The sequence below is a fragment of the Podarcis filfolensis genome, assembly GCF_964270895.1.
Source record: "Podarcis filfolensis genome assembly, chromosome: 10".
Taxonomy (NCBI): Eukaryota; Metazoa; Chordata; class Lepidosauria; order Squamata; family Lacertidae; genus Podarcis; species Podarcis filfolensis.
Genome location: NC_139612.1, coordinates 53,455,521 through 53,477,225, shown reverse-complemented (window position 1 = coordinate 53,477,225; position 21,705 = coordinate 53,455,521). Strand labels below are relative to the sequence as shown.

Below are 21,705 nucleotides of genomic sequence, written 5' to 3'. Positions count from 1 at the left end.
CTTGCCGATCAGAAGGTCTGTGGTTCGAATCCCCGTGATGGGGTGAGCTCCCGTTGCTCGGTCCCTGCTCCTCCCAGTTCGAAAGCACGTCAAAGTGCAAGTAGATAAATAGGTACCACTCCGGTGGGAAGGTAAATGGCGTTTCTGTGTGCTGCTCTGGTTCGCCAGAAGCGGCTTAGTCATGCTGGCCACATGACCTGGAAGCTGTACGCCGGCTCCCTCGGCCAATAAAGTGAGATGAGCACCGCAACCCCAGAGTCGGTCATGACTGGACCTAATGGTCAGGGGTCCCTTTACCTTTACTTAGTAGGAAAGTGTCATCAGAGTCACCACTTTCTACAGCCAGAAGTACAATCTCATCTGAAATTTGTTCACATCCTTTTCAGCCCTGCTGTTTTTCTACCAATGTAATGTATGTTTGTTCTGGAGTCAGGCTTGTAAGGTGTGAAATGATTCTTGATCATCCAAGGACCTTCTTCAAATATGTCCCACCATCTCAGGTGTGGTGATAGTGATTATTGGAGTCGTTACGTATTTAGTAGTGGGACTCCAGCTTTGAAATGCTCTTCCCAGAGTGGAGGGGATGGACAGTCTTGTGGCTCGTTGTTACAATATTTTTATTATTATTTGTAAACACACACACCCCTCATCTGACTGGGTTGCCCCAGCCACTCTGGATGGCTTCCAACAAATATAAAAGCATAATAAAACATCAAACATTAACAACTTCCCTATACAGGGCTGCCTTCAGGTGTCTTCCAAAGATGCCTTAAAGGCTAACATCTTTATTATGGAATAAGCTTCCACTGACTGCAGCCCACTTAATCTCAGTCGCTAGAAAGGTTTGACTGATTTCTGGCACCAGCCAAAATCAATGCCCCCCCCCCCAATTAACTTTTTTTAAAGATGATCTCTTTTATTCTGCCGTGTATATTAATTTTGTTTTTATAGATTTGCTGCATTCAGCTTATTTTTATGTACTTATTTTATTGTGTTTAAAACTGTATCGTTTATTGAGGGCCCTGATAATTTGATAGAAGGATGGCACATAAGTAACAAATTCGCAGATAATGATGATTTGGGAAAGAGGGGGTTGTTTTACATTTCTGAAGAAAGAAATTTAAGATCGCTGTGCAGCAAGTTTCTTGTTTTACTTTTCTCTCCGTCTCTCTCTCTTTAAGCTAAGGCAGCTGCTTGAAGTTGCTCAGAGGTTTGGAATGCTAGATGTAATTCAGCAGAGGTTATTTAATGAGCCTGTGCAGGTGAAGAAAGGCATATGATAGATCGTATTTATCACGCTCCTCCGCAGTTGATCATACAGATGCCCTCGGTGCGTGAATCATTTGTGTATCTGCACACATCTCATGTGTGGACAATGCAAAGGGGTGTGTGCGCTTGTGTGATTTGTTACATCTCTCCACTGCTGCAAAAATTGGCTGTCTGAGGGCCTCCTGCCAAATGCTGTTTTTCTTTCCCCCTTTTCTATCCTTTTCTGTAAAGATCTGTCACTCCAGAAACCTTGCCAGCAGAAAAGGAAAGAAAGTCTTGATCCTTTGCCCCTCCCCCCTCTCCCTTACCATAGTAACTATAGTAAACATCCCTTTTCAACTCGGGAAAATAACTTAATTTTGTAAAAAGCCAATCCAGTCTATTAAATTAATCTTTCTGTTAGACTTGCAAATGATGCACAAGCTCTGAGCAGGGAAAGATTCCAATAATTTGTGACTGAAATAAATTGTGGAGGCCAAGGTGGTTCTTTTTTTCCTTCTTCTCTTTGGCTGCAACCCTGTATCCACTTCCCTGGAAGTAAGCCCCACTGAATTCAGTGGGACTTCCTTCTTAGAAGACACGAATAGGATGGTGCAGATCACACAGCCAACAGGGGGGACCCTAATGGTCATCTAGTCCAACCCCCTGCAATGCAGGAATCTCAGCTCATGCATCCAGGAGAGATGGCTGTCCAACCTCTGCTTGAAAACCTCCAAGGAAGGAGAGCCCACAAGATGGTATCAAATAATCAGTAAAGGCGTCAGAGTGGCAAGAGGGGCGATGTCCTCAGTGAATCTTACTTTGAGGCTGAAAGAAAAAGCCAAGTGAACCTGTTTGGTTTTAATTTAAAAAATTGTGTCCTGTTTCAGTGGTCAGCTCAGCTAACATCTTTGCAAAATACAGGGGATTATAAAAGTACAGTCGTACCTTGGAGCCTGAGTATCTTGCAAGTTGAATGTTTTGGCTCCCGAATGCCGCAAACACGGAAGTGACTATTTCGGTTTGCAAACATTCTTTGGAACCCAAACATCGGACACGGGTTCCACAGGTTCTGATTGGCTGCAGGAGCTTCTTTAATTTGCTGTACTTTAATTTATTTATTTTTAAAGGTTTCAAATGCAACTGCTATGTTCAAACGTTTTTACTGCTTTGTTTTGTTTCCTCTTAACTTGGTCCGTACAGTGGGTTGTACCTGTCCCACTCATGTAACAGATTTCGGTTTGCACAGGGGGACCTTCCTCATCTCCCCTCCTGCCTCATGCAGCAACCAGAACATCCTCTGGAGCAGATCCTCAGGGGCTGGAGAGGAGAGGAAGGGAAAGTTATTCGGGATACAGGCCAATGCCTACTGCCAGACCCCCGGAAGAGGTTTCCTAGTGAGCAAGTGGGCACCTGCAAAAATAAAACGAAACGAAAGCCAGTTGAGTGGAGAGAGTAAGCCTCTTCTTCTCCCTCCCCAATCCCTCCTTAATTGCCATGGTGGTTTGAAGAAAACTGGTTCTGCCTGGCCTCTCACTATCTCTGTAGGATTCAGTGGTGCAGAATGGTACTCAGAAGTGCCCTGAGGGACTCATTCTGTCAAAGCGCTATTTCTCCTTCATCCCCAAGGCTGAGTTTAGCAGCAAGTAGCCCAGGCAACCATCGAGGGCAGGAGTGGAGAACCATGGACCAAATATGGCCCAAGAGACTCTTCAGTCCAGGCCACACTCTTCACAGTCTGTTCGGGTGTTTGCCTTATCTGGAATGTGTCCTCAAACTCTGATGAAATTTGCTGGCCTGGATTCAGGATAAGAGTAGGTTGCATGTGGGTGTGCCTACTGCAGAAAGAAACAATTTGCATTTATTGCTCCATCCAGCCCTTGGGGCCGGAAAGGATTTCCCACCTAGGGAAGCCAGGCTCAGGGGCGACAGGTCAAGCATTCCCTTACTGCTGTCTGTTTCCCTATGTGTAAAAAGGTAAAGGTAACCCTGCCCGTACGGGCCAGTCGTGTCCGACTCTAGGGTTGTGCGCCCATCTCACTTAAGAGGCCGGGAGCCAGCACTGTCTGGAGACACTTCCGGGTCACGTGGCCAGCGTGACGAAGCTGCTCTGGCGAGCCAGCACCAGCGCAGCACACGGAAACGCCGTTTACCGTCCCGCTATAAAGCGGTACCTATTTATCTACTTGCACTTAGGGGTGCTTTTGAACTGCTAGGTGGGCAGGAGCTGGGACCGAAGACGGGAGCTCACCCCGCCGCAGGGATTCGAACCGCCGACCATCGGCAGGTCCTAGGCACTGAGGTTTTACCCACAGCGCCACCCGCGTCCCTTTCCCTATGTGTGGAGTACAAATTATGCCAGTGTGATTACAAAACCCTTGAGTGCCTGCAGTGTCTTCTCAACAATTTAATTTTCAGCCATGAGGACTAGAAACCTCCTTTAAAAAACAAAAGCAAGAGAACTTGAAAGATTCCTGGGAAGCCGGAATTTCTTGCAACTCAGCATGTGTACTAAATATAAACAGTCCTGTTTTGGTTTTTTTAAAAATAAGTTCATACTCAGCAAGCATCCTTTCCATTTCCCTTGTAAAACTGCAGAAGCTGTTGCCAGGCCTGGGGTATTTTTACACACACACACACACACACACACACACACACACACACACACACTTCCACTTCTCCTTCTCCTCTTGCTCAGTGTATATTCCCTCATGGTGCTTAACTCAAGCCAGCTGTGAGTGGTTTCCTGGCCATATGATTCCTTCAGGCTGCACGGTCTCCCTCCATCCCTCCCTCTCTCCCATTCAAGATTTGGCTCATAAAACTCAATGACGTGATGTGCATGGCTTAGTAACATACCAGCCCTCCCCCAGATGCTCGAAGGAGTTTGCAGTCCTACATAGCTGATGAGTTACCAGTGGCCTTTACCTGCCTCTGAGGGTGGTGTGTGCTGCTTGGCTTTTGTTTTCGTGTGAAAACAGCGTTGCTTGATTCTACTTAATGCCGCAGAAGTGAAAGCTCCGTGGCAGAATCTTCCTTGAAAATCTACATCTGCCAGCGAGGCATCCGTTTCTCGTTATTGGAAAGCAACATCGTCCTTCGCCCAAATTCCACGCATGCACACATACACATGCATTTACATCGTTTTATTTTCCCTCCATTTCCCAATCGTTTGTTAGGAGCCGCCGGTATCTCCCTCTTGGTAGAAAGGCAAGAAGCGTGAGAGAGCCTGAAAGGGAGGGGGAGTGCAGTCCAAAGGGAAAGCGCACACATGTGGGCACATGCCCACACCGGCCCACATGGCTGAGTTTCGCCTAAGCCACGGGGAGATTGGTCACACATCTCCTGCAGTCTTGCCTAGTCAGGTGGCTGTCAGTTCTTCAGAGGCCTCTTTCAAAGCATTGGGCAAAATAGCACTCTGAAAAGGATGTCTGATGTCATTATGTAGAACTTTGTCTGGGTGTGGGGCGATGAGTCTGGCCCCCTGGCTTAGAGAACCACATTTTACCTACACTTGAGCTTCAGATCTCCAGGCCTGTGGCTCCTCACCCCTGTTCTAGCTCATAGGACCACAGTGACATCTTTTCTTCCAGACTTGAGCTTCCCAAATGCCTGGGCATTCCAAGCCAATGAATGAAACAGCAAGCTCCCCCATGTTTGTTGCTCTCTAAGGCAGCCTTTCTCAACCTTGGGTTCCTACATGTTGTTGGGACTACAACTCCCATCATTCCTAGCAAGCATGGCCTATGCCTTAGGAATCATTGGGAGTTGTAGTTCAAGAACACCTGGGGAGCCAAGGTTGAGAAAGGCTGATCTAAGGGACGGGGGACCTGTGGTGGTCCAGAATTTTGTTGGACTCCAATTGGCCTGGCCAGCACAGCCAATGACCAGGGATGATGGGAGTTGTAGTCCAATAATATCTGGAGGGCCGCAAGTCCCCCAAGCCTGTTTTACACCACAACTGCTGTAATGCCTGTGCTGATCCTGCTTTTCCATGTGAACTAGCAATTATCACTTGATGGGAGTGGCAGAGTCCTCATGTAGGTGCAGGTAATGGACTGATTGAATTTTCAGGTCCTTCACTCATAAAGGCATGAGGGTAGCTGAGAAGAGCCTGCTGTCTGACTATGCCCTGAGCCATCTGTCTGCTCCTTGGTTTCCTCTCTCTTTTTGTTCCTTTCTGGTGCCGTCTTCCCATGCAGAGATGACCTCAGCAGAGGTATATGCTTGGCTTTTCTACCAGATTGCTTAGCTAGCAGGAAAAAAGGAAGAATTCTGGGACTGTTCCACGCCTTCCCATATTTAAGAGACCACAGTGTGAAAAGAGAGACTCTCCATTAATCCCATGACTCCAGGAGTCCATTCGCTGGCTGTGCCTGTATGGAGGGAAGCATGTGCAAAAACTATGCGAGCCCCACAACACGCTTTTGAGAGAGAGCTCCAGGCTAAACTCTGGCCACTCAAACTGAAGGAAGCAGCTCACATTATATCTTTGACAGGGTTGGGGATGTTCCGTGTGGCAAACTGTACTGCAGATGCAATCTGCACAATCTAAAGAGAAGGGCAGTCAGTCTCTTGAGTTCAAAAGAAACCATGCAAGGTAAATTTGCATGCACAAAAATACTGGTTTACCAAAAATATTCCTGCAAATTTGTATGCCTCCTGAAGTAAGGGGGAGAAGACCTGTGGGTGATGGAGGAGGAATCATCAGATCTAAAAACTTGGATGGAGATGGTAGGGGGGAGAAGAATGACCTCAACAATGCTCCTATGTACCTGCCTGACCTTGAAGCACTAAATGTTCACTTTGAACATTTAATAGATGGTTGGCCTCCATCTGTCTCTGGAGACAGTGTAGGAGTGCACCTTTAGGGGTGAGGTCAAACTGTTGGAAGGTTTCAGCACCAGCTGTGGCTGTAGAGACTGATGCAGGTGCGACATGTTTTGTTGTAGCTGGGGCAGAGGCAGGAGTCCTGTTGTGCTGTTGCAGGTGTACCATGGCGTTTCTTCTCTCTGTGCTCCTCCCAGCAGTCATTCCTCCTCTGGTCACTGCTGTGGATACACAACCTGACTGACTGTCTCTAGGCACTTCGATTATCTGCAGGGGACAGATTCCAGTTCGCCTCTTTGCAGTCGTGAGGACTATTAATTTGATTTCTCCTTTTAACCTTAGGTTCTTGGAAGCCTGGCATGGTCCCAGGATAAAACCTGGCCAGGTGTCAATGTGTGCGGCCAGCTGTCTCCCCGCCCCCCTCTCAGTTACCATCTATTAATTTATGTCTCTTATCTCAAAGAGGCCCTGAGAGTTTCAGACTGACCCTTGCGTCTGTTTCCTCCTCCTAGCACCTTGTCGAAATGCTGCCATGCCATGGTGGCCCTTCTCTATCCCTTCACGTGGCAGCACACCTACATCCCTGTGCTTCCCCCTTCGATGATTGACATCGTGTGCTCGCCAACCCCCTTTCTGATCGGCCTGCTCTCCAGTTCGCTGTCCCGCCTCAAGGAGCTGCCCGTGGAAGAGGTGAGGCCAGAGTATGGGAAAGGGAGGGCGGCAGAATGGATATTGTTTGATACAACAGTGCTGGGTTCAAGAGAGCACCGTCCTCACAGGACACAGGTTTTGGGGGTGTGAGGAGGACAAGCTTTGGGGCCAGGGTTTATTCATGGCAGATCCTGCTAGGCTGGAGAAAGAGCCAACTGGCTGTGATGTGAAACACTTGCTGGCATCTTTCCTCAGCAGTTGCTTATTAACAGCACATGGCATTGAGAGTGCCCCTGTGACTTCTGTTTTAACCATGGTACGTCCACCTGGAAGATGATCCGGGGCAGGTGGGCTTAGGGATGATATGATATCTAGAATTCATCACCTCTAACTTAGATGTAGAGAGCATCTAAGCTGGAGATTGGGTGTGTGGGACAGAAGAGAAGAGGCCCTATTCTCCTTCACCATCCCCATGGCTTTTGGTGATGGCAAACGCAAGGACTGGATGGAGCAGCCCCCAGCAGCCAGTGGGAAGAGACTGGGGTGGGTCACTTCAGCCACAGTACTGGGTTCAAGCCCCACATGGGCAGGGCAGTAACGCTAACCTATACAAAGGCAGCCCTACAATGAGATCCACAAAGAAGAGTTGCCAGAATAAGACCAGGAATTCTGCAAACCCAGTAACACTTGGATCTATTTTGGCTTAATTGTCTCATCCTTAGCATTTGGGGTTGTTTATTTACCTCCAAGCACCAAAATATCTTTGTTTTAAAGTCCAAGGGGTGCTCCTCCAGGCTATAAGTTGCCGGTACCATACTTGCATTGAATATCTCTTTTTTAAAACGTGCTAGATAAGAGCATGCTCCTATCTCTGTTTCCCCACCCAATTATTGCTTCTTCCCTGTTGTGTGGAATAACTTGTGTGGTTTAGGGAAAGGAGGGGAAAGTGTGTGTAAGAGACTCGAGAGGAACAGCTTCCCTATGTTTAAAGTTGTCATTCTGTGGTTTGTGGTAAAAGTCATAAAAACCACCCTGGGATTGGGCTGGTTTTCATATCTCTTTGAGGCTCGGTGGAATTGGGGTAGGGCAAGGCCTTTGGGAGCCTTTCTGGGCCAAAGAGAAGAGTAAAAACGCTTCAGATAAATAAGGCAGGGCCTTCCCCCCCAAAAAAGCTGTATACAAGGCCGCCATTTTCCCAAGGAGGCTGATGACCATTCCCAGTAATGTTCTTCTCCCCTTTTTCTTTCTGTGTATTTCTGTCCGAGCAGGTCCTTGTGGTTGACCTTGTGAATAACCGGTTTCTCAGGCAGGTAAGAACAACTTGCTTCCAGTCATGTCCATTTAACCTCTGGTGTAGGGAACCTTTGGCCCTCTAGATGTTACTAAACTACAGCTCCCATCAGCCCTAGCAAGCATGCTCATTGGCCTGAGTGCAACTTCTGGCAAGCCAAATGTTCCCCACACTGGTTCTGTCTGTGGGAGAGAAGAACAGGAAAGAATAAGAACAAGGAAGTCTGCTCTGTTTCGTTGCTGGATGCTCAGCAGTGCATTTTTCAGCCATAACTCACCGGAACTCAGTTCTGGCACTGAGACGGGCGCCATTGCCATTATAAGAGAACAAGGGAGGCGCTCATGGTGAGTTCTAGCACCTATTTTTCTAGAAAAGTAGCACTGAAGAGGGTGATGGTAAATGGAGCCTGAAGACAAATGGTCATTGGGAGAGTTGGAAATCATTTGCAAGAGGCTTTGATTTCCATGGTGTTTGTGCATATGTTTCTTCACGTCTTCCTCCATCCTCTAGTCAAAGGGTTCTGCAGGTTTTTGAAACTTCCAAAACCTGCCAGACCTATTAACCAGGGGTCAAAGGAGGGTAAGTGGCTATATCATAAGCAGCAAAAAAAATGCATGAATGTATTAGTACAAAAGTGAAGATACAGGAAAGGTGACTGCGATGAGGGAATGCTGTGGATGAGGAGAACTCCAACTCTCTGCAAAGCCGAAAGGAGATGGTGGTTGTGCCAGTGGGCACCCCACCTTGAATTCAGGCAAAACACACTTTTGCTTCCTAAGTCCAATGCTTTGGGACGTTCATGCCTACATCATTCTTTAGGGGTGGTACTTACCTCAGAGGCGAAGAGCACGCTTTGCACGCATACCGTCTCTGTTTCAAAGACACACAGCAGCAAGATCTGCTCAGCATGCAGACCATGAGCTATAGTTAATGCAGTGAGTGCAAGAGCGGTCTCTTGCAAGGCCCAACATCTGCACTTTTTGGTGCCACTTTCTATTGTCTCCCCGTGTGGAGGTGCTTCTCCTCCTTCCAGTATCTGTGGCTGCCAGGTGACCATCGCAAAAGGCTCACCTCAGTCATTGCTCCATGCCAAGACTGTACTGTGTGCTAGTTCTCTGCTCAGCTTTGGCCGATTTGACGGCACCATTGCAAAGTTTCTGCTACAGCCCTCTGAAGCAGCTGCCACACCGCTGCCTTCCAGTGTGCAATGACCATTTGCAAGGGTTTAAAAGTGGATCCTTTAGAGGGGTCTAGCCTTTTACCCTCCAGGTGCTGGTGTGCTACCTTGACTATTGGCCATGCTGTCTTGGGAGTTGAGGTCTAATAACATCTGGAGGGTCACCGGCTGGCCAAGCTTGCTTTTAGAGTGTTTATCCGAGAGTGTGGGAAGTGGGTTAAGCCACAGAGTCTAGGGCTTGCCGATCAGAAGGTCGGCGGTTCGAATCTTTGCGACGGGGTGAGCCCCCGTTGCTCAGTTCCTGCTCCTGCCAACCTAGCAGTTTGAAAGCATGCCAGTGCGAGTAGATAAATAGGTACCACTCCGGTGGGAAGGTAAACGGCATTTCCGTGCGCTGCTCTGGTTCACCAGAAGCGGCTTAGTCATGCTGGCCACATGACCCGGAAGCTGTATGCCGGCTCCCTTGGCCAGTAAAGCGAGATGAGCGCCGCAACCCCAGAGTCGTCTGTGACTGGACCTAACAGTTAGGGGTCCCTTTACCTTTACCTTTTATCCCAGAGTGTGCAGTTTGGTCTCACCCTATGCCTAAGAACATGCCCTCTCTCTTTTTAAGATGGAAGATGAGGACTCTATTTTACCTCGGAAGTTGCAAGCAGCGCTCGAACACATCCTGGAGCAAAGGAACGATCTGGCAAGTGACAAGGAAGAGGGCGCTCCCAACGGCAAGCAAGGTAAGGTTTAAAACCTCTCACCTTTTTATTTTTCACCGGGGAAAATCGCACTGAGCTTCTATAAACCTCTACTGTGTCATTCCCTTCCAAAAATTAAAAAGGCAAAAAATTTAGCCTTACCTCGGAGCGAAGGTGCTTCAGCACGTGGGTTGCCCTTTCCCAACTCTCAGTATCCTCCTTTTTTTAAAAAAAAAATAGCTTTTATTTAAGATTTTCTTGTGTTACAAAACAAACAAATAAACAAGGCATCTCCATATTTGATTCATAGTCATTTTCACAGTTTGTTTACATACTGTATGAGACATTATCGTCATTGACACCATGCAGTTGGGGGTAAAGAGAGAGGAGAGAGATGGGAGGGTAGCCTTCCTTTGTTCTATATTCTGCATAGTGTTTGTGTAGTGTATGGTGTCAGCATCACTTGGGTGGGTCCTTCATTTGTACGTTTATTTATTTCTATTGTCATTGTGAGAGATTGGACGGATCAGAGCCTGGTATCCTTTTTTTATATGAGATGACTGGAATATACCAAATATTTCATGATGTCCACTTCATAGCCCCTCTGCATGGGTGTGGAGATGCCACAAGGATGGGCTTAACCATGTGGCTGGACCTGTGTATGAAACCTTTCTTATGTGAAGTCGGAAAATTTGTTCACCTGGCTCAGTGTTGGGGAAGATCCACAGCTCTGGGAGAGCACCTGCCTTAGGTTCAATCCCCAGCAACTCTAGGTAGGGCTGGGAGAGACCCTGTCTGGAATCCCAAAGAGGTGCTGCCAGTTGGGGTGGACAGTACTAATCTAGATGGAACAATGGTCTGACTCAAGATATAGCAGCTTCCAAGTGTCTGTGTCCACAACACTGGCTGCAACTTTGTAGGGTTCCAGGCTGAAGCCTTTCCCAGGCCTTCCTGGAGATGCCAGGAACTGAACTCGGGACTTTCTGTGTGCAGAGCAGGTGTTCTGCTACTGAGCTACAGTCCTCCCATCCCAAATCTACACCCCGGCGAGTTCTAAGGATGGGACTGGAAGAGAACAGGTTAAGGCCAGGTCTCCCGCTAACCAATGTTTTCCCTTCTCCTTTTGCCTCCCCCATCCAGAGTCCAGCCCCTTGAACGAAGTGGTGTCGGAAGCGTTTGTCCGCTTCTTTGTGGAGATTGTGGGGCACTACTCCCTCTTCCTGACTCCCTCCGAGAGGGAAGAGAGGACCCTGCAGCGGGAGGCCTTCCGGAAGTCGGTCTCTTCCAAGAGCCTTCGGCGTTTCTTGGAGGTCTTCATGGAGACGCAAATGTTTGGAGGCTTCATTCAGGAGCGAGAGTTGCGGAAACAGGGTGCTAAAGGTGAGAGAGCAGGAGGACGGTGAAAGGGGCATGCGATTAATTAAGCGTGTTTTTCATCAGGTGTTTTTCTACTTTGGCCCTTTCATCATGTAAGAGCTGTTCAGGTGGCATCTGTGGGAATGCCGAGGATAGTATAAAGGTAAAGGACCCCTGACAGTTAAGTCCAGTCGTGGCCGACTCTGGGGTTGTGGCGCTCATCTCGCTTTATCTCACTCATGACTAAGCTGCTTCTGGCGAACCAGAGCAGCACACGGAAACGCCGTTTACCTTCCCGCCGGAGCGGTACCTATTTATCCACTTGCACTTTGAGGTGCTTTTGAACTGCTAGGTTGGCAGGAGCAGGGACCGAGCAATGGGAGCTCACCCTGTCGCGGGAATTCGAACCGGAGAGGATATATTGATTAAATATTATCCTTCCTCACTCACGCTAGTGAGCTAGTAGCAACGCACATCCCTTGCATATAGCAGAAAGCTAGTTGATAAATTCGTTAGAACCATTTGAGTTAAGCAATCCAGTCTGGCTTGTCCAGATTGGATTGTTCCTGGTAAATCCCCTTTTGTTCCCTTTTAAAAACAACAATGACACAGCAGTCTTCTTTTAGAAAGTAATGATAAGGTTTACTTACATTCAGTTCACAGTATGATCCTGAAGGCAGGCTTTACCTTTTAGTTACAGAGAAAAGTGTGGGTTCATCTTCTTGTGAGGGATGAGCCCATGTGCTGCTGGCTGAGAGCCAGCACACAGCAAAAGAGCAGTAGCAAAAGGGAGTGGGATAGAGAAGAGGAAAATGGCTGCATGACTGGCCCCTTTATAGGGTCTGCCAGGGTCACGCCCATCTACCTGGTCACATACAGGGGGAGGATGCTCCAGACCAGGTGTGACAGAAAGTCCTCCTGGCTGGAGCAACATTCCCCTGTGTGTCCACTCTGAGCAAACAGGAAATGTTGTATTCGACTGCTTTTGTGATGTTACATCCCACAGCACCTGCAACTGGAACTCACCAGGTTTTTCTTCCTTTCTGCGTTCTGTTTTCCACCCCTTTGTAGGTTTGTTTGAGGTACGTGCCCAAGAGTACCTAGAAACCCTTCCCAGCGGAGAGCAGAGTGGAGTCAATAAATTCCTGAAAGGGTTAGGTAAGAGATCCTGGCTGCTGCTTTGGGTTGCAGTGTGCTTTTATATCCCATTGCGTGTCCTAAAGTCAAATCACAATGCGTGTGGGTTTATTTGCAATATAAGCACCATGACTGCTGTATTTATGTTATGCACAGTAATAAAAGAAAAAGGGCAGATCCTTACCCCAAGGACACTGCATTCTAAATGTAATTTCTGATGGGTGAGGACAGGTTTACTGTGGATGGGAGTGATAACAGGGGATGAACGTGAGGAAATGTGTTTTGGGTATGTTTTAACTAAGGATGAGGGATTACAGGTATTAGATGTAAATCAGGGATGGCTATCCTTCCAGTTTGAAGGCTATTGCCTCTTTTATAGTTCTGTAGAAGAGGGGGCTGCTTCTTCTCATACGGCAGTGTTGCAAAGACTTGAAAGGGTCTCTTCCCGTGCCTGGCAAAATCTCCTTGTTTTGCAGGTATAATTGAGAGCTTCTTGTGTCAGGTATTGCTTCCATTGCTGGGAATATTGGGCTTTTTAAAGCAAAATCCCCAGCTGCTGGGGAAATGCAGTTAACTTGTAAGCAAAGCATGCTGCTACTTTTCGTATGTTTTACCATCTGCGTTGTGGCTCCATAAATGTCATCAGCCATCTTTGGATGGGATTTATGTCATTGCTATGTTGTGTAAACTTTGCAACGTGCCGTTTTGCAAACTTTATGGGGTGTATAGTGAGGAGCCTGGGTATTGCACTTGTTTATAAATACTGGCCCGTGTAGAATGCAGGTGGGGAAATGTGGTGAGGTTGGTTTTTATCTGTTTTCTGGAGACGGGGGGACTTTAACCCAATCCCATTGTGCCAAAATCACATGGTTTCTATATCTTTCTTTCTTTCTTTTTTTGCCTCCCACCCATCAATCCCTTCCAGGTAGCAGAATGAAATTTCTCCACAAGAAATGAGACCTTAGAGTGCCACTGTTGCAGGGAGAAGTGATTTCTTTCACAGTTCAGCAGACGGAAAATGGACCAATTTTTCCCCCATTCCCATTTTGCCTGCTCCCAAGGAGGGGAAAGCCCAACCCAGGAAGCAGGGTGTCCGGGAGTTGTGCTTAGATGAAGAGCTGGCCTCTGGTCTCCTAGAATGGCGCTAAGGGGGACACAGACGAAGAGGCTGCTGGGAGGGGACTCTCAGCTTCTACCAAGAACATGCACTGGACAAAGCATTCTCAAGACTCTCTCCATTGGCGCTTTGCAGATTTCACGGTGGTTTGGGGTTTGTTTTTTCCCCTATTTCTTAGCTATTAAACATTTTGAAATGTTGTTTTTTATTTATATTGAGGTTAAGAAGAGTATTAGCCAATGACACTTGCCCCGGGCTCCTCTCTCAAATGGCAGCAAGGAAGTTGCTGGATGGAAGCTGCATTAACCTGGACTCTCAGATACTGACGGGGACCATATGATGAAAAGGGGGCGAAGCAGGAGGCAGTTAGAGGGAAGGTGAGGCAGGGGAACCACTGAAGCTGCTGAGAATTTGATACCCACTCCAGCAACCACTATGGGATGGAAGATTTGCCGTCCCTCCTAGTGGGCATCCTTTCTCGGAGTAAGCTGAGAGGCTGATGCGATGTAATTAAAAGTGAGTGATGTTAAAGAAAATGTGTCCAGTCGTTCTTACCATTCACAAGTGGCTTTGACCTGACTTTGTTCTTTTCCTCTTTCGTTTCTCTCTGCTCCAAACAGTTTTGCATGAAAGGGAGAGCCTCCAGATGTCCTTTTCATTGTGCGTTCAGGACTATTTGGGCTTGTGATGGTACTTGGGGTTGTTTTACACAATCCTGCTTTCAATTCAGTTTGCCCCTGCAAACGTTTCAGGACAGAGCTTGTTGTTATTATCTATTAAATATGCATACCGCCCTTTCTTTGCAGATCTCAGGACAGTTCCACAGAGCTCATGTTCCATAGTTGCCTGCTGAAATGCAACTCTTCATATCACAAATGTTCTGCAGTTTTCTTTGTATGGCAAAAGTGGCCCCTCCAGGTGGAAATAATGTGGGAACAGTGGGGGAAGCATCATAAGTGGAGTGATGTGTAGACAGTTCTGTATAAAGCCATTAATGCATTATGATTACATCAATGGCAATGTTCTGCAACATCCATATATAAAAACAACAACAGCCCGGGCTGGTCCAAAGAGATAACGTTGGGAGCTGTTATCAGAATAATATTGATAATGTTGTTATGGGGTCTTAGGCCCCCTGGTGGCCAAAGAAGTGTAAATCAGTTGCTTTCTCATGTGGATCTTGCAACACAGGCTTACACATCACTGGGTTTCTCTAAGCTTGCCAATGCTTAGTGCAGAGCTTTCCAAACTGTGTGTCATGACACATTCGTGTGTCAGCTGCAGTGTGTAGGTGTGTCACGTGAATGCTCCTTCTGGGGGGGGCTGGAAAGGGGTTACTTTAACCTCCATTTTGCTAGTAAAACTGAATTACCATGTCGCGAAATGTTGCTTTCTAAAAAGTGTGACACCCGTATGAAAAGTTTGGAAAGCTCTGGCTTAGTGACTGCCGAGTGTGTGAAGCCACTCTGCTGAAGAGTACTGCATTTGTGGTGGCACAAAAATTGCATCGATGATTTGAAACCTGTGGTGATTTGTTCATGCACTCACCGAGCGATGAACCTTTTCCATTATGTCTTCTACTTTCATGGACAGCCCCAGTTAAGAGGCCCCTCCAGTTACTCTGTTGGGTGGAAGATGTCATGCTGAAAACTCATCAGTAGGCCAGAACCTTATATCACACCTGTGCTTAACAATGGGGATGGGGGAGTACTGGCCGTGAAAATAGTAATGGTACCCTAGGAGGGAAACCTGTAGCTCAGTTCCTTTGCCCACAGAGGGCTTCAGGTTCAATTCCTCCTGCATGGAGAGCTGCTGCCAATCAATGTAGACCATACTGAGCTAGATGGACCAATGGTCCAACTTTATATAAAGCAGCTTTCTACAACAGTAAAATTGGGGACCTAAAATCTGACTCAAGGTGCTTGAGGAGCCACCTCTGCTGTTTTGTGTTGGCAGAGGTTTTGCCAAAAATTCAACGAAAGGCTCCATTTTTGTTAGCTTCCATTTTTACTTAAGACTCCTTCTCCCCACCCCACCTTATTCTTGTGTTTCTCACACAAATAAGATGTGGCGGAGGTTTGCTTCCTGACGTCTCCACCAGAGCACATCTCGACTTTGTATCAAAAGGAAGCTCCTATTTTATCCTCCTGCTCATGGCGGATTCAAAATGGAAGGTCGTGTTTCCCCCAGCCCTTCTGTCTGTTGTCAGTGCTGAGAATGAAAGTTGGCCGTAGGAACACCGGGAGTTTGCCTTCTGCCAGGTCAGACTACTTGCCCATCTAGCCCTGTACTGTTTACTGTGACTGGCAGAAGCTCTCCATTATCTCAGCCAGCAAAAGGTCTCTCCTATTACCTGCTCCTTAATCCTTTTAAGTGGATATACCAGGGAATGACTCTGGGACCTGCTGCATTCAGGTGACTCTTATCAGTGAGCGATGGTCCCTCCCTAGGGACACACCGTGTCAGTAGGGAAACCTGTATGTTTTGCAAGCTGTTTGTCTTCTCAGGGTCCATTCCCCAGGACTTTTTTAAAGCTTGCATAGGTCCATGCACACCTTGTGCCTTTTCCTTTTACACCTGGGCTCTGGGGCAGAGGCCAGTGCTGACTTACATGTTGTAGCCTAAACTTAGGATCCTGCACCCTGTTGCCAAAGTTTGAACATATCAAGGTTTTCTGCCCAGCTGCAAGATCACAACTGGTGCCCTTGTGCCAGAGTAGACCTGGACCCTGAGACAAGTTGCTGCTGCAGCAGCAGAAGCCATGGTTCTTGGGTTTATCCAGGAAATGAGAAGACAAAAAAGCTCTATCTTTTTGCTCATTCATCTTCAAGCTGAGAAGGGATCCCTGTTGAAGGTACCTCCTCATAGGAGGTGCAGATGGGGTAACCGAAATCAAAACAGTCAAAATAAACTGAAAGTCCTTCTTTATTAAGAGATTGTATCAGTTTAGATAATGTGAGCAAATGTAACTTGCAACGTTTGAACAGAATGCCACTTAAAATCAGTTTTTTTAAATTCTCTCTCTCCCTCCCCCAAATTGTACAGCTTTGTTGGGGTTTGTTGGCAGCTCCTTTTTTAAAAGTCTGACAGGAACTCAGTGCCTTTTATCTGTTCTGGATATTCTGGAAGAAACCACCTGTGGGAGAGAGCGAACAGACAAATCATCAGGGGAACTCTCCTTGATGAGACGCCAACCTCAATATCTTCCTACAAGCAGACATCGATTATCTGAGGTATCCATTAAATAAAATATCCATTTATCAATGTACTACTACCTTTTAATTTTTTTAAAAAAGCACACACAGATGAGCCGAAAGGTTAGACCTGTGTTATCAAAGAACACAGGAAGTTTTGTAAGTGAGGTATCTGAATGCATTCAGTAGGAAATCACAACTGGCTTAATACTTGAATCTTGGTGGTGGAGATATTAAGTGCAATGACAGGCAAAGTCTGCCTCCTTAACATTCAGGTTACATCTACATAGTAGGTAGCCAGCACAATCCGTTTTGTAGCTGAGTGTGACTTGAACGGAGTAACCTGTAGGGATTCTACTGCCCTACGTTCCAATACCTGTCCCCAGTACTACCTTTTAGTATGGCTCAGTAATGCTACCTTGTCATTTCCCATTTCATTCCTTTCTAGTACAATGGGGCCCAATGCCTGACCTTGTGGCAACAATGTCAATGCTGCGGTTTAAAAGGTTTGTGTGGCATTGAGGGAGATGTGCAGATTGTGGGTGGGAACACCCTAAATCTGTTCTTTCCTTATTTTGTGGCTGCAGTGCCGCCTGCTGGCTAACAGTGGATGATGCCACATGGTGTCCTTGTTTCAAAAACATCATTTGAGAACCGCATCTCTTCCTTTGACTGATAAGCTAGTTTCTAGACTCTTACCACCACAGATAGGCTCAGATGATGAAATGCTCCTCTGTATATTTAAAACATCTGTACCCTCTGCATATAAAGGTAAAGGGACCCCTGACCATTAGGTCCAGTCGTGACAGACTCTGGGGTTGCGGCGCTCATCTCGCTTTATTGGCTGAGGGAGCCGGCGTACAGCTTCCAGGTCATGTGGCTAGCATGACTAAGCCGCTTCTGGTGAACCAGAGCAGCGCACGGAAACGCCGTTTACCTTCCCACCAGAGTGGTACCTATTTATCTACTTGCACTTTGACATGCTTTCAAACTGCTAGGTTGGCAGGAGCAGGGACCGAGCGATGGAAGCTCACCCCGTCACGGGGATTCGAACCACCGACCTTCCGATCGGCAAGCCCTAGGCTCTGTGGTTTAACCCACAGCGCCACCTGCCGTCTCCTCCGCATATAGAAAGCAACATTTTAAGGAGGCGAATGCTTGGCTAGAACCCTTCCCCCTGCTATTTAATTTTCTATTTTATTTTTGCAGGGAGGATTCAAAATACATGACACACTTCCCTTGCACACAGAAACACTTAAAGTGGTGCAGCCCCAGATACAGAATTAGCTCCACAATAAGAGCTTGACCTTTTATTTGGAACTTTCACACAAAGGAGATTTATTTCAGTATGTCCAACAGAAGCCAGCCCCTCCCTTTCACCTGTGTTTTATGTATTACCTGTTTCACGGGAAACTGCTTTCAGGTCGCACTTCCCTCTCGGCAGCTTGCAGGTATAGAGGCCCAGACAGCCATCACAGTCTGAGGGTTTTCTGCAGGCCTTTGACTGAATCCCAGGACAGGAATACTGAGAAGGAAAGGAAAGGAGAATCCCTTTAGGCACCAGTGCTAAAGGCATTAAGAAGAGCTTGGCCTGCTGCATCCAACACTATCTTCTCACATTGCAGCAGCACACTGCCTGCCTGTGATTCCCAGAAATTTAGACACAGACTGTCTCTGATCCTGGAAATGTCTGTCTGTCTGTCTATTTAAAAGTCTTTATGAACCGCTTAATGGTTCAAAAGCCTCTGGGTGGTGCAGAGTGCAAAAACCAACAATATATTCATTTATTATCTGCATACAGAAGGCCTCAAGTTCAGTCCCTGGCATCTCAAGATAGAATTGGAAACCACTTCCCGTCAGACGGACCCAGTACTCTGATTTGGTTCAAGGCTGCTTTCTCTGTCCCTCTAAGGCAGGGTTGGAGAACGTGTGGCTCTCTAGCTCTTGTTGGACTACAGTGCCCACCATCCCTGACCATCCACCATGCTTGCTTGTCCTGATGGGAGTCGTAGTTCAGCAACATCTGGAGGGCCCTAGCCCCCACTGCCATAAGGAGGGCTTTTACTCACCGTATCCGTGTTAAATTTCCCATGTCCTTTCAAGTAGTTCTGAAGTCCTGGGCTCATACTTCTCGGGGGGGACAGCTGGGGAACCTGCTTCTTGCCGCTGGCCTTCTGTTTGACATGTCCCGGTTGGGGTTTGCTTGCCGCTCTGCTGTGGGCTCTGCCACCTGCTCCAGCTCCTGCCTCCATCTTCTGCAACCTGGCAGAAGGCAGCCTTTGGGCTTCTGCCTCTCTGTCTCCTTCACGGGGTGCGTGGAGAGGCTTCTTGGCCCCTCCAGCCCCTGCTGGGTCCACCAGCCCTTTCCCAGCCCATTTCCCACGGACTTGAGCCAGGGTGCAAAACTGAACGGAAAGCACCGCAAAGGTAGCCACTGCGGAAACCCTCATCCTCTCTTCCTGCCTGGGTTTTCTCTCTGGGCAAAGGGCTGCTGTTGCCTTGGAGCTTGCCGGAGAGATTAAAACCAGCCACACATGCATGTGGGTGATGTCTCTGTGTGAAGAGTGGGAGCCCTTTTATGCATCTGGATTCCCAGCTTAACCCCCACCCCACCCCCTTTTTTCCCCTTTTTGTGATATTGAAATTCTAGCTCGTGCCTCCTGCTTGGAAAATCCTCCCTCCCTCTTTCCTTTACGCCCCCACCCCTCAGCAGCAACACCCAACTCCTTTGTAAAACGCAAGCATGTCCTTCCCGCTCAATGCCACCTTTCCCCATTGTGGTCATGGAACAATTTGATTTTTATTATTTTAGCTAAGCAGGTGCTGCAAGGTACTGAGTGAGCTGTGCTGGTTAAAAAAAAAAGCTTTCCTAGGCTGGGCAAAAGTGTGTCACCTGTGTGCACAGATTAAAGCTGTCTGTGGACAAACTCCAGTTCCCTTGGCCTGAAAGTCGCCTTTGACTGGACTTAACCGTCCAGGGGTCCTTTACCTTTTTTACCCTTACCTTACAGATTAAAGGTACTTTCTTGCACTCAATGCCTTATTTTAGATGTATTGATCAGTCCTGTTTGTCACCCCTCCTTGCCATTTTCAACTCGTTTTGTTCTACTGGATAGGAATGTCGGCTGTGAAGCATCTTCAGATCACAGGCAGTACCCTAAACCGAGCTCTGATCTAAGCTTGGTGGCAGAAAGTGTTTCAGCCCCCCTGAAGGAGGCTGGCCTGGAGTTTTAAGCCTACCACTGTGCCTGGTGCAATATCTTGGAGAGGAAAACCACAACTGCCCTTTTGTCAGACGTTTCCTTTGGGCCATCTTGTGTGCTGCTGAAGAAATCCTTCCCCCACCTGCAAGCATTGGAGCAGAGACACTACATGCCTATTGCTCTCTTGAGTCACCACCGTGACATGTAACTTGGGGCAATGCCCACACTAAGGTCCATTTTGCCACACTGCTGTTCCCATCAGCCTCTGTGACACTACAAGAGCTCCTAGTCCGGGAATGCAATTTGGTTGGCACACCCCACCTTTGAGAAAATTGGTTCAAACCATCACTTGCAGAAAACAGCCTAAGGCAGGGGTGGCCAATGTGGTACGTTCCAAATGTTGTGGACTGCATCCCCCACCATCCTTGACTGATGGCCACACTGCCTAGGGCGGATGGGAGTCATAGGACAAAACAAAATGCTGCATATCTGTGATAAAGTACAGAGTTGGAGGGCAACCGATTAGGTCGCCACATTGGGTGCCGCACCACAGGGGTCTCCACAACGATGGTGTAGAACGGAGCATGAGAGACGGGGGGATTTTGGTGTCACACAGGGTGCTGCTGAAATTTGGGAGCCCAAAGTCCACCACCGCTTAATTGAGTTAAAACACATATGAGCCCACCTCCCACATACAGTACATAAATCAGAGTCACGTAACATGATAGAGGTAGCAGTGTCTCGACTGTGTAACCAGGCTAAATGCCGCCTTTTGGCTTGAAGGTAAAATTAAAAATAAAGTAAAATTAAAATCGTTACATTCAGTTTCAAAATGAGCTTCTTGCATCTTCTACTACTAACATTGCACCATCTGTTAAATTTTTTTTATTATTTCTAATAGTTCTTAATGGGGGACAGGTTGCATAATTCAACTTTTCTTGGTGCAGGGTTTCCATTATTAAAATTTTTAGGTCATAGGCCTAGCCAGTGCTTTTTTTCTGGGGGTACACATACCCCTAAACATTTTGTGAATCTTTGTAGTTTTGTCCACATTATTTTTCCCAATTTGAACTATAAAATGGTAATTTTCTTGAGTCAAAATGAGAGTACCCCTAAACATTTTTTAGGGAAAAAAAGCACTGGGCCTAGAAATAAAGAATGGTGAAGGGGTAAAGGGAAGATGGCGAGACCCAGCCAGCCTCCCTTCCTCTTCTCCTGATGCAATCACGGAGCCCACCTGATTCAGTTCAAAAGCAGGCCCAGGTAGGAGAGAGAGATGTTGGTGCATCTGCCCATTTCAGGGTGCAGAAGGGGCTGCCCGACTCTTAAGTCAACTTCCAGCGCTTTGCCACAGGCCACTGCTGAGCCTTCAGCCTTGCCACATTCACGCTGATGGCACTGATGTCTGGAGAAACTGGCTCATAAGAACGGAGGGAGAAGCTGGCGGACAAGAGGCCCATCCGGACACAATCATCCATGTCTTCTCCAGCAAGCAGCCCAGCGAGGATTCCAGCCATTAAGCTGAAGAGAGAAGAGGCCAACTCAGCTTACCAAAGGAAAAAGACTAAGCTCTTCAGCAACTGAATTTCACCCTTTATGGTGGTTTTATTTTAGTGTTCTCATCCTGCACCCCAGTATAAACCCCTTGTCCCTCTCCCAGACCCACATTTCCCTGGCATCAGAGGATGACTGTGGTGCTGGCACCACCATGAGTAGTTGATGGAGAACCTTTTAAGACCTCAAGGTCTTGAAGGCTCCCATTTCAGCAAAGCCCGGCTGCCCCACTAAGAGGCTCCAGGTGCTTTTTACAAT

The 21,705-nt window shown here is 47.4% G+C and overlaps 2 protein-coding genes across 7 annotated transcripts in view; one reads left to right on the top strand and one right to left on the bottom strand.

Moving 5' to 3' along the window:
• Window positions 1-14,032, top strand: part of DENND2A (DENN domain containing 2A) — a 68,945-nt gene extending 54,913 nt beyond the window's left edge. For all 4 annotated transcript variants that reach the window (XM_083572271.1, XM_083572269.1, XM_083572272.1 and 1 more), the window contains exons 15-20: window positions 6,591-6,768; window positions 7,998-8,039; window positions 9,811-9,928; window positions 11,027-11,266; window positions 12,314-12,400; window positions 13,305-14,032. In XM_083572271.1, coding sequence (XP_083428397.1) covers window positions 6,591-6,768; window positions 7,998-8,039; window positions 9,811-9,928; window positions 11,027-11,266; window positions 12,314-12,400; window positions 13,305-13,336 — 697 coding nt within the window. In that variant the 3' untranslated portion in view covers window positions 13,337-14,032. The remainder of the gene's footprint in view (window positions 1-6,590; window positions 6,769-7,997; window positions 8,040-9,810; window positions 9,929-11,026; window positions 11,267-12,313; window positions 12,401-13,304) is intronic.
• A 2,371-nt stretch (window positions 14,033-16,403) lies between these two features.
• LOC310742781 (uncharacterized protein) overlaps window positions 16,404-21,705 on the bottom strand; it is a 34,162-nt gene continuing 28,860 nt past the window's right edge. For all 3 annotated transcript variants that reach the window (XM_083572336.1, XM_083572335.1, XM_083572334.1), the window contains 2 exons: window positions 18,089-21,414; window positions 16,404-16,632 (listed from right to left, as the gene is read on the bottom strand). In XM_083572336.1, coding sequence (XP_083428462.1) covers window positions 21,219-21,414 — 196 coding nt within the window. In that variant the 3' untranslated portion in view covers window positions 16,404-16,632; window positions 18,089-21,218. The remainder of the gene's footprint in view (window positions 16,633-18,088; window positions 21,415-21,705) is intronic.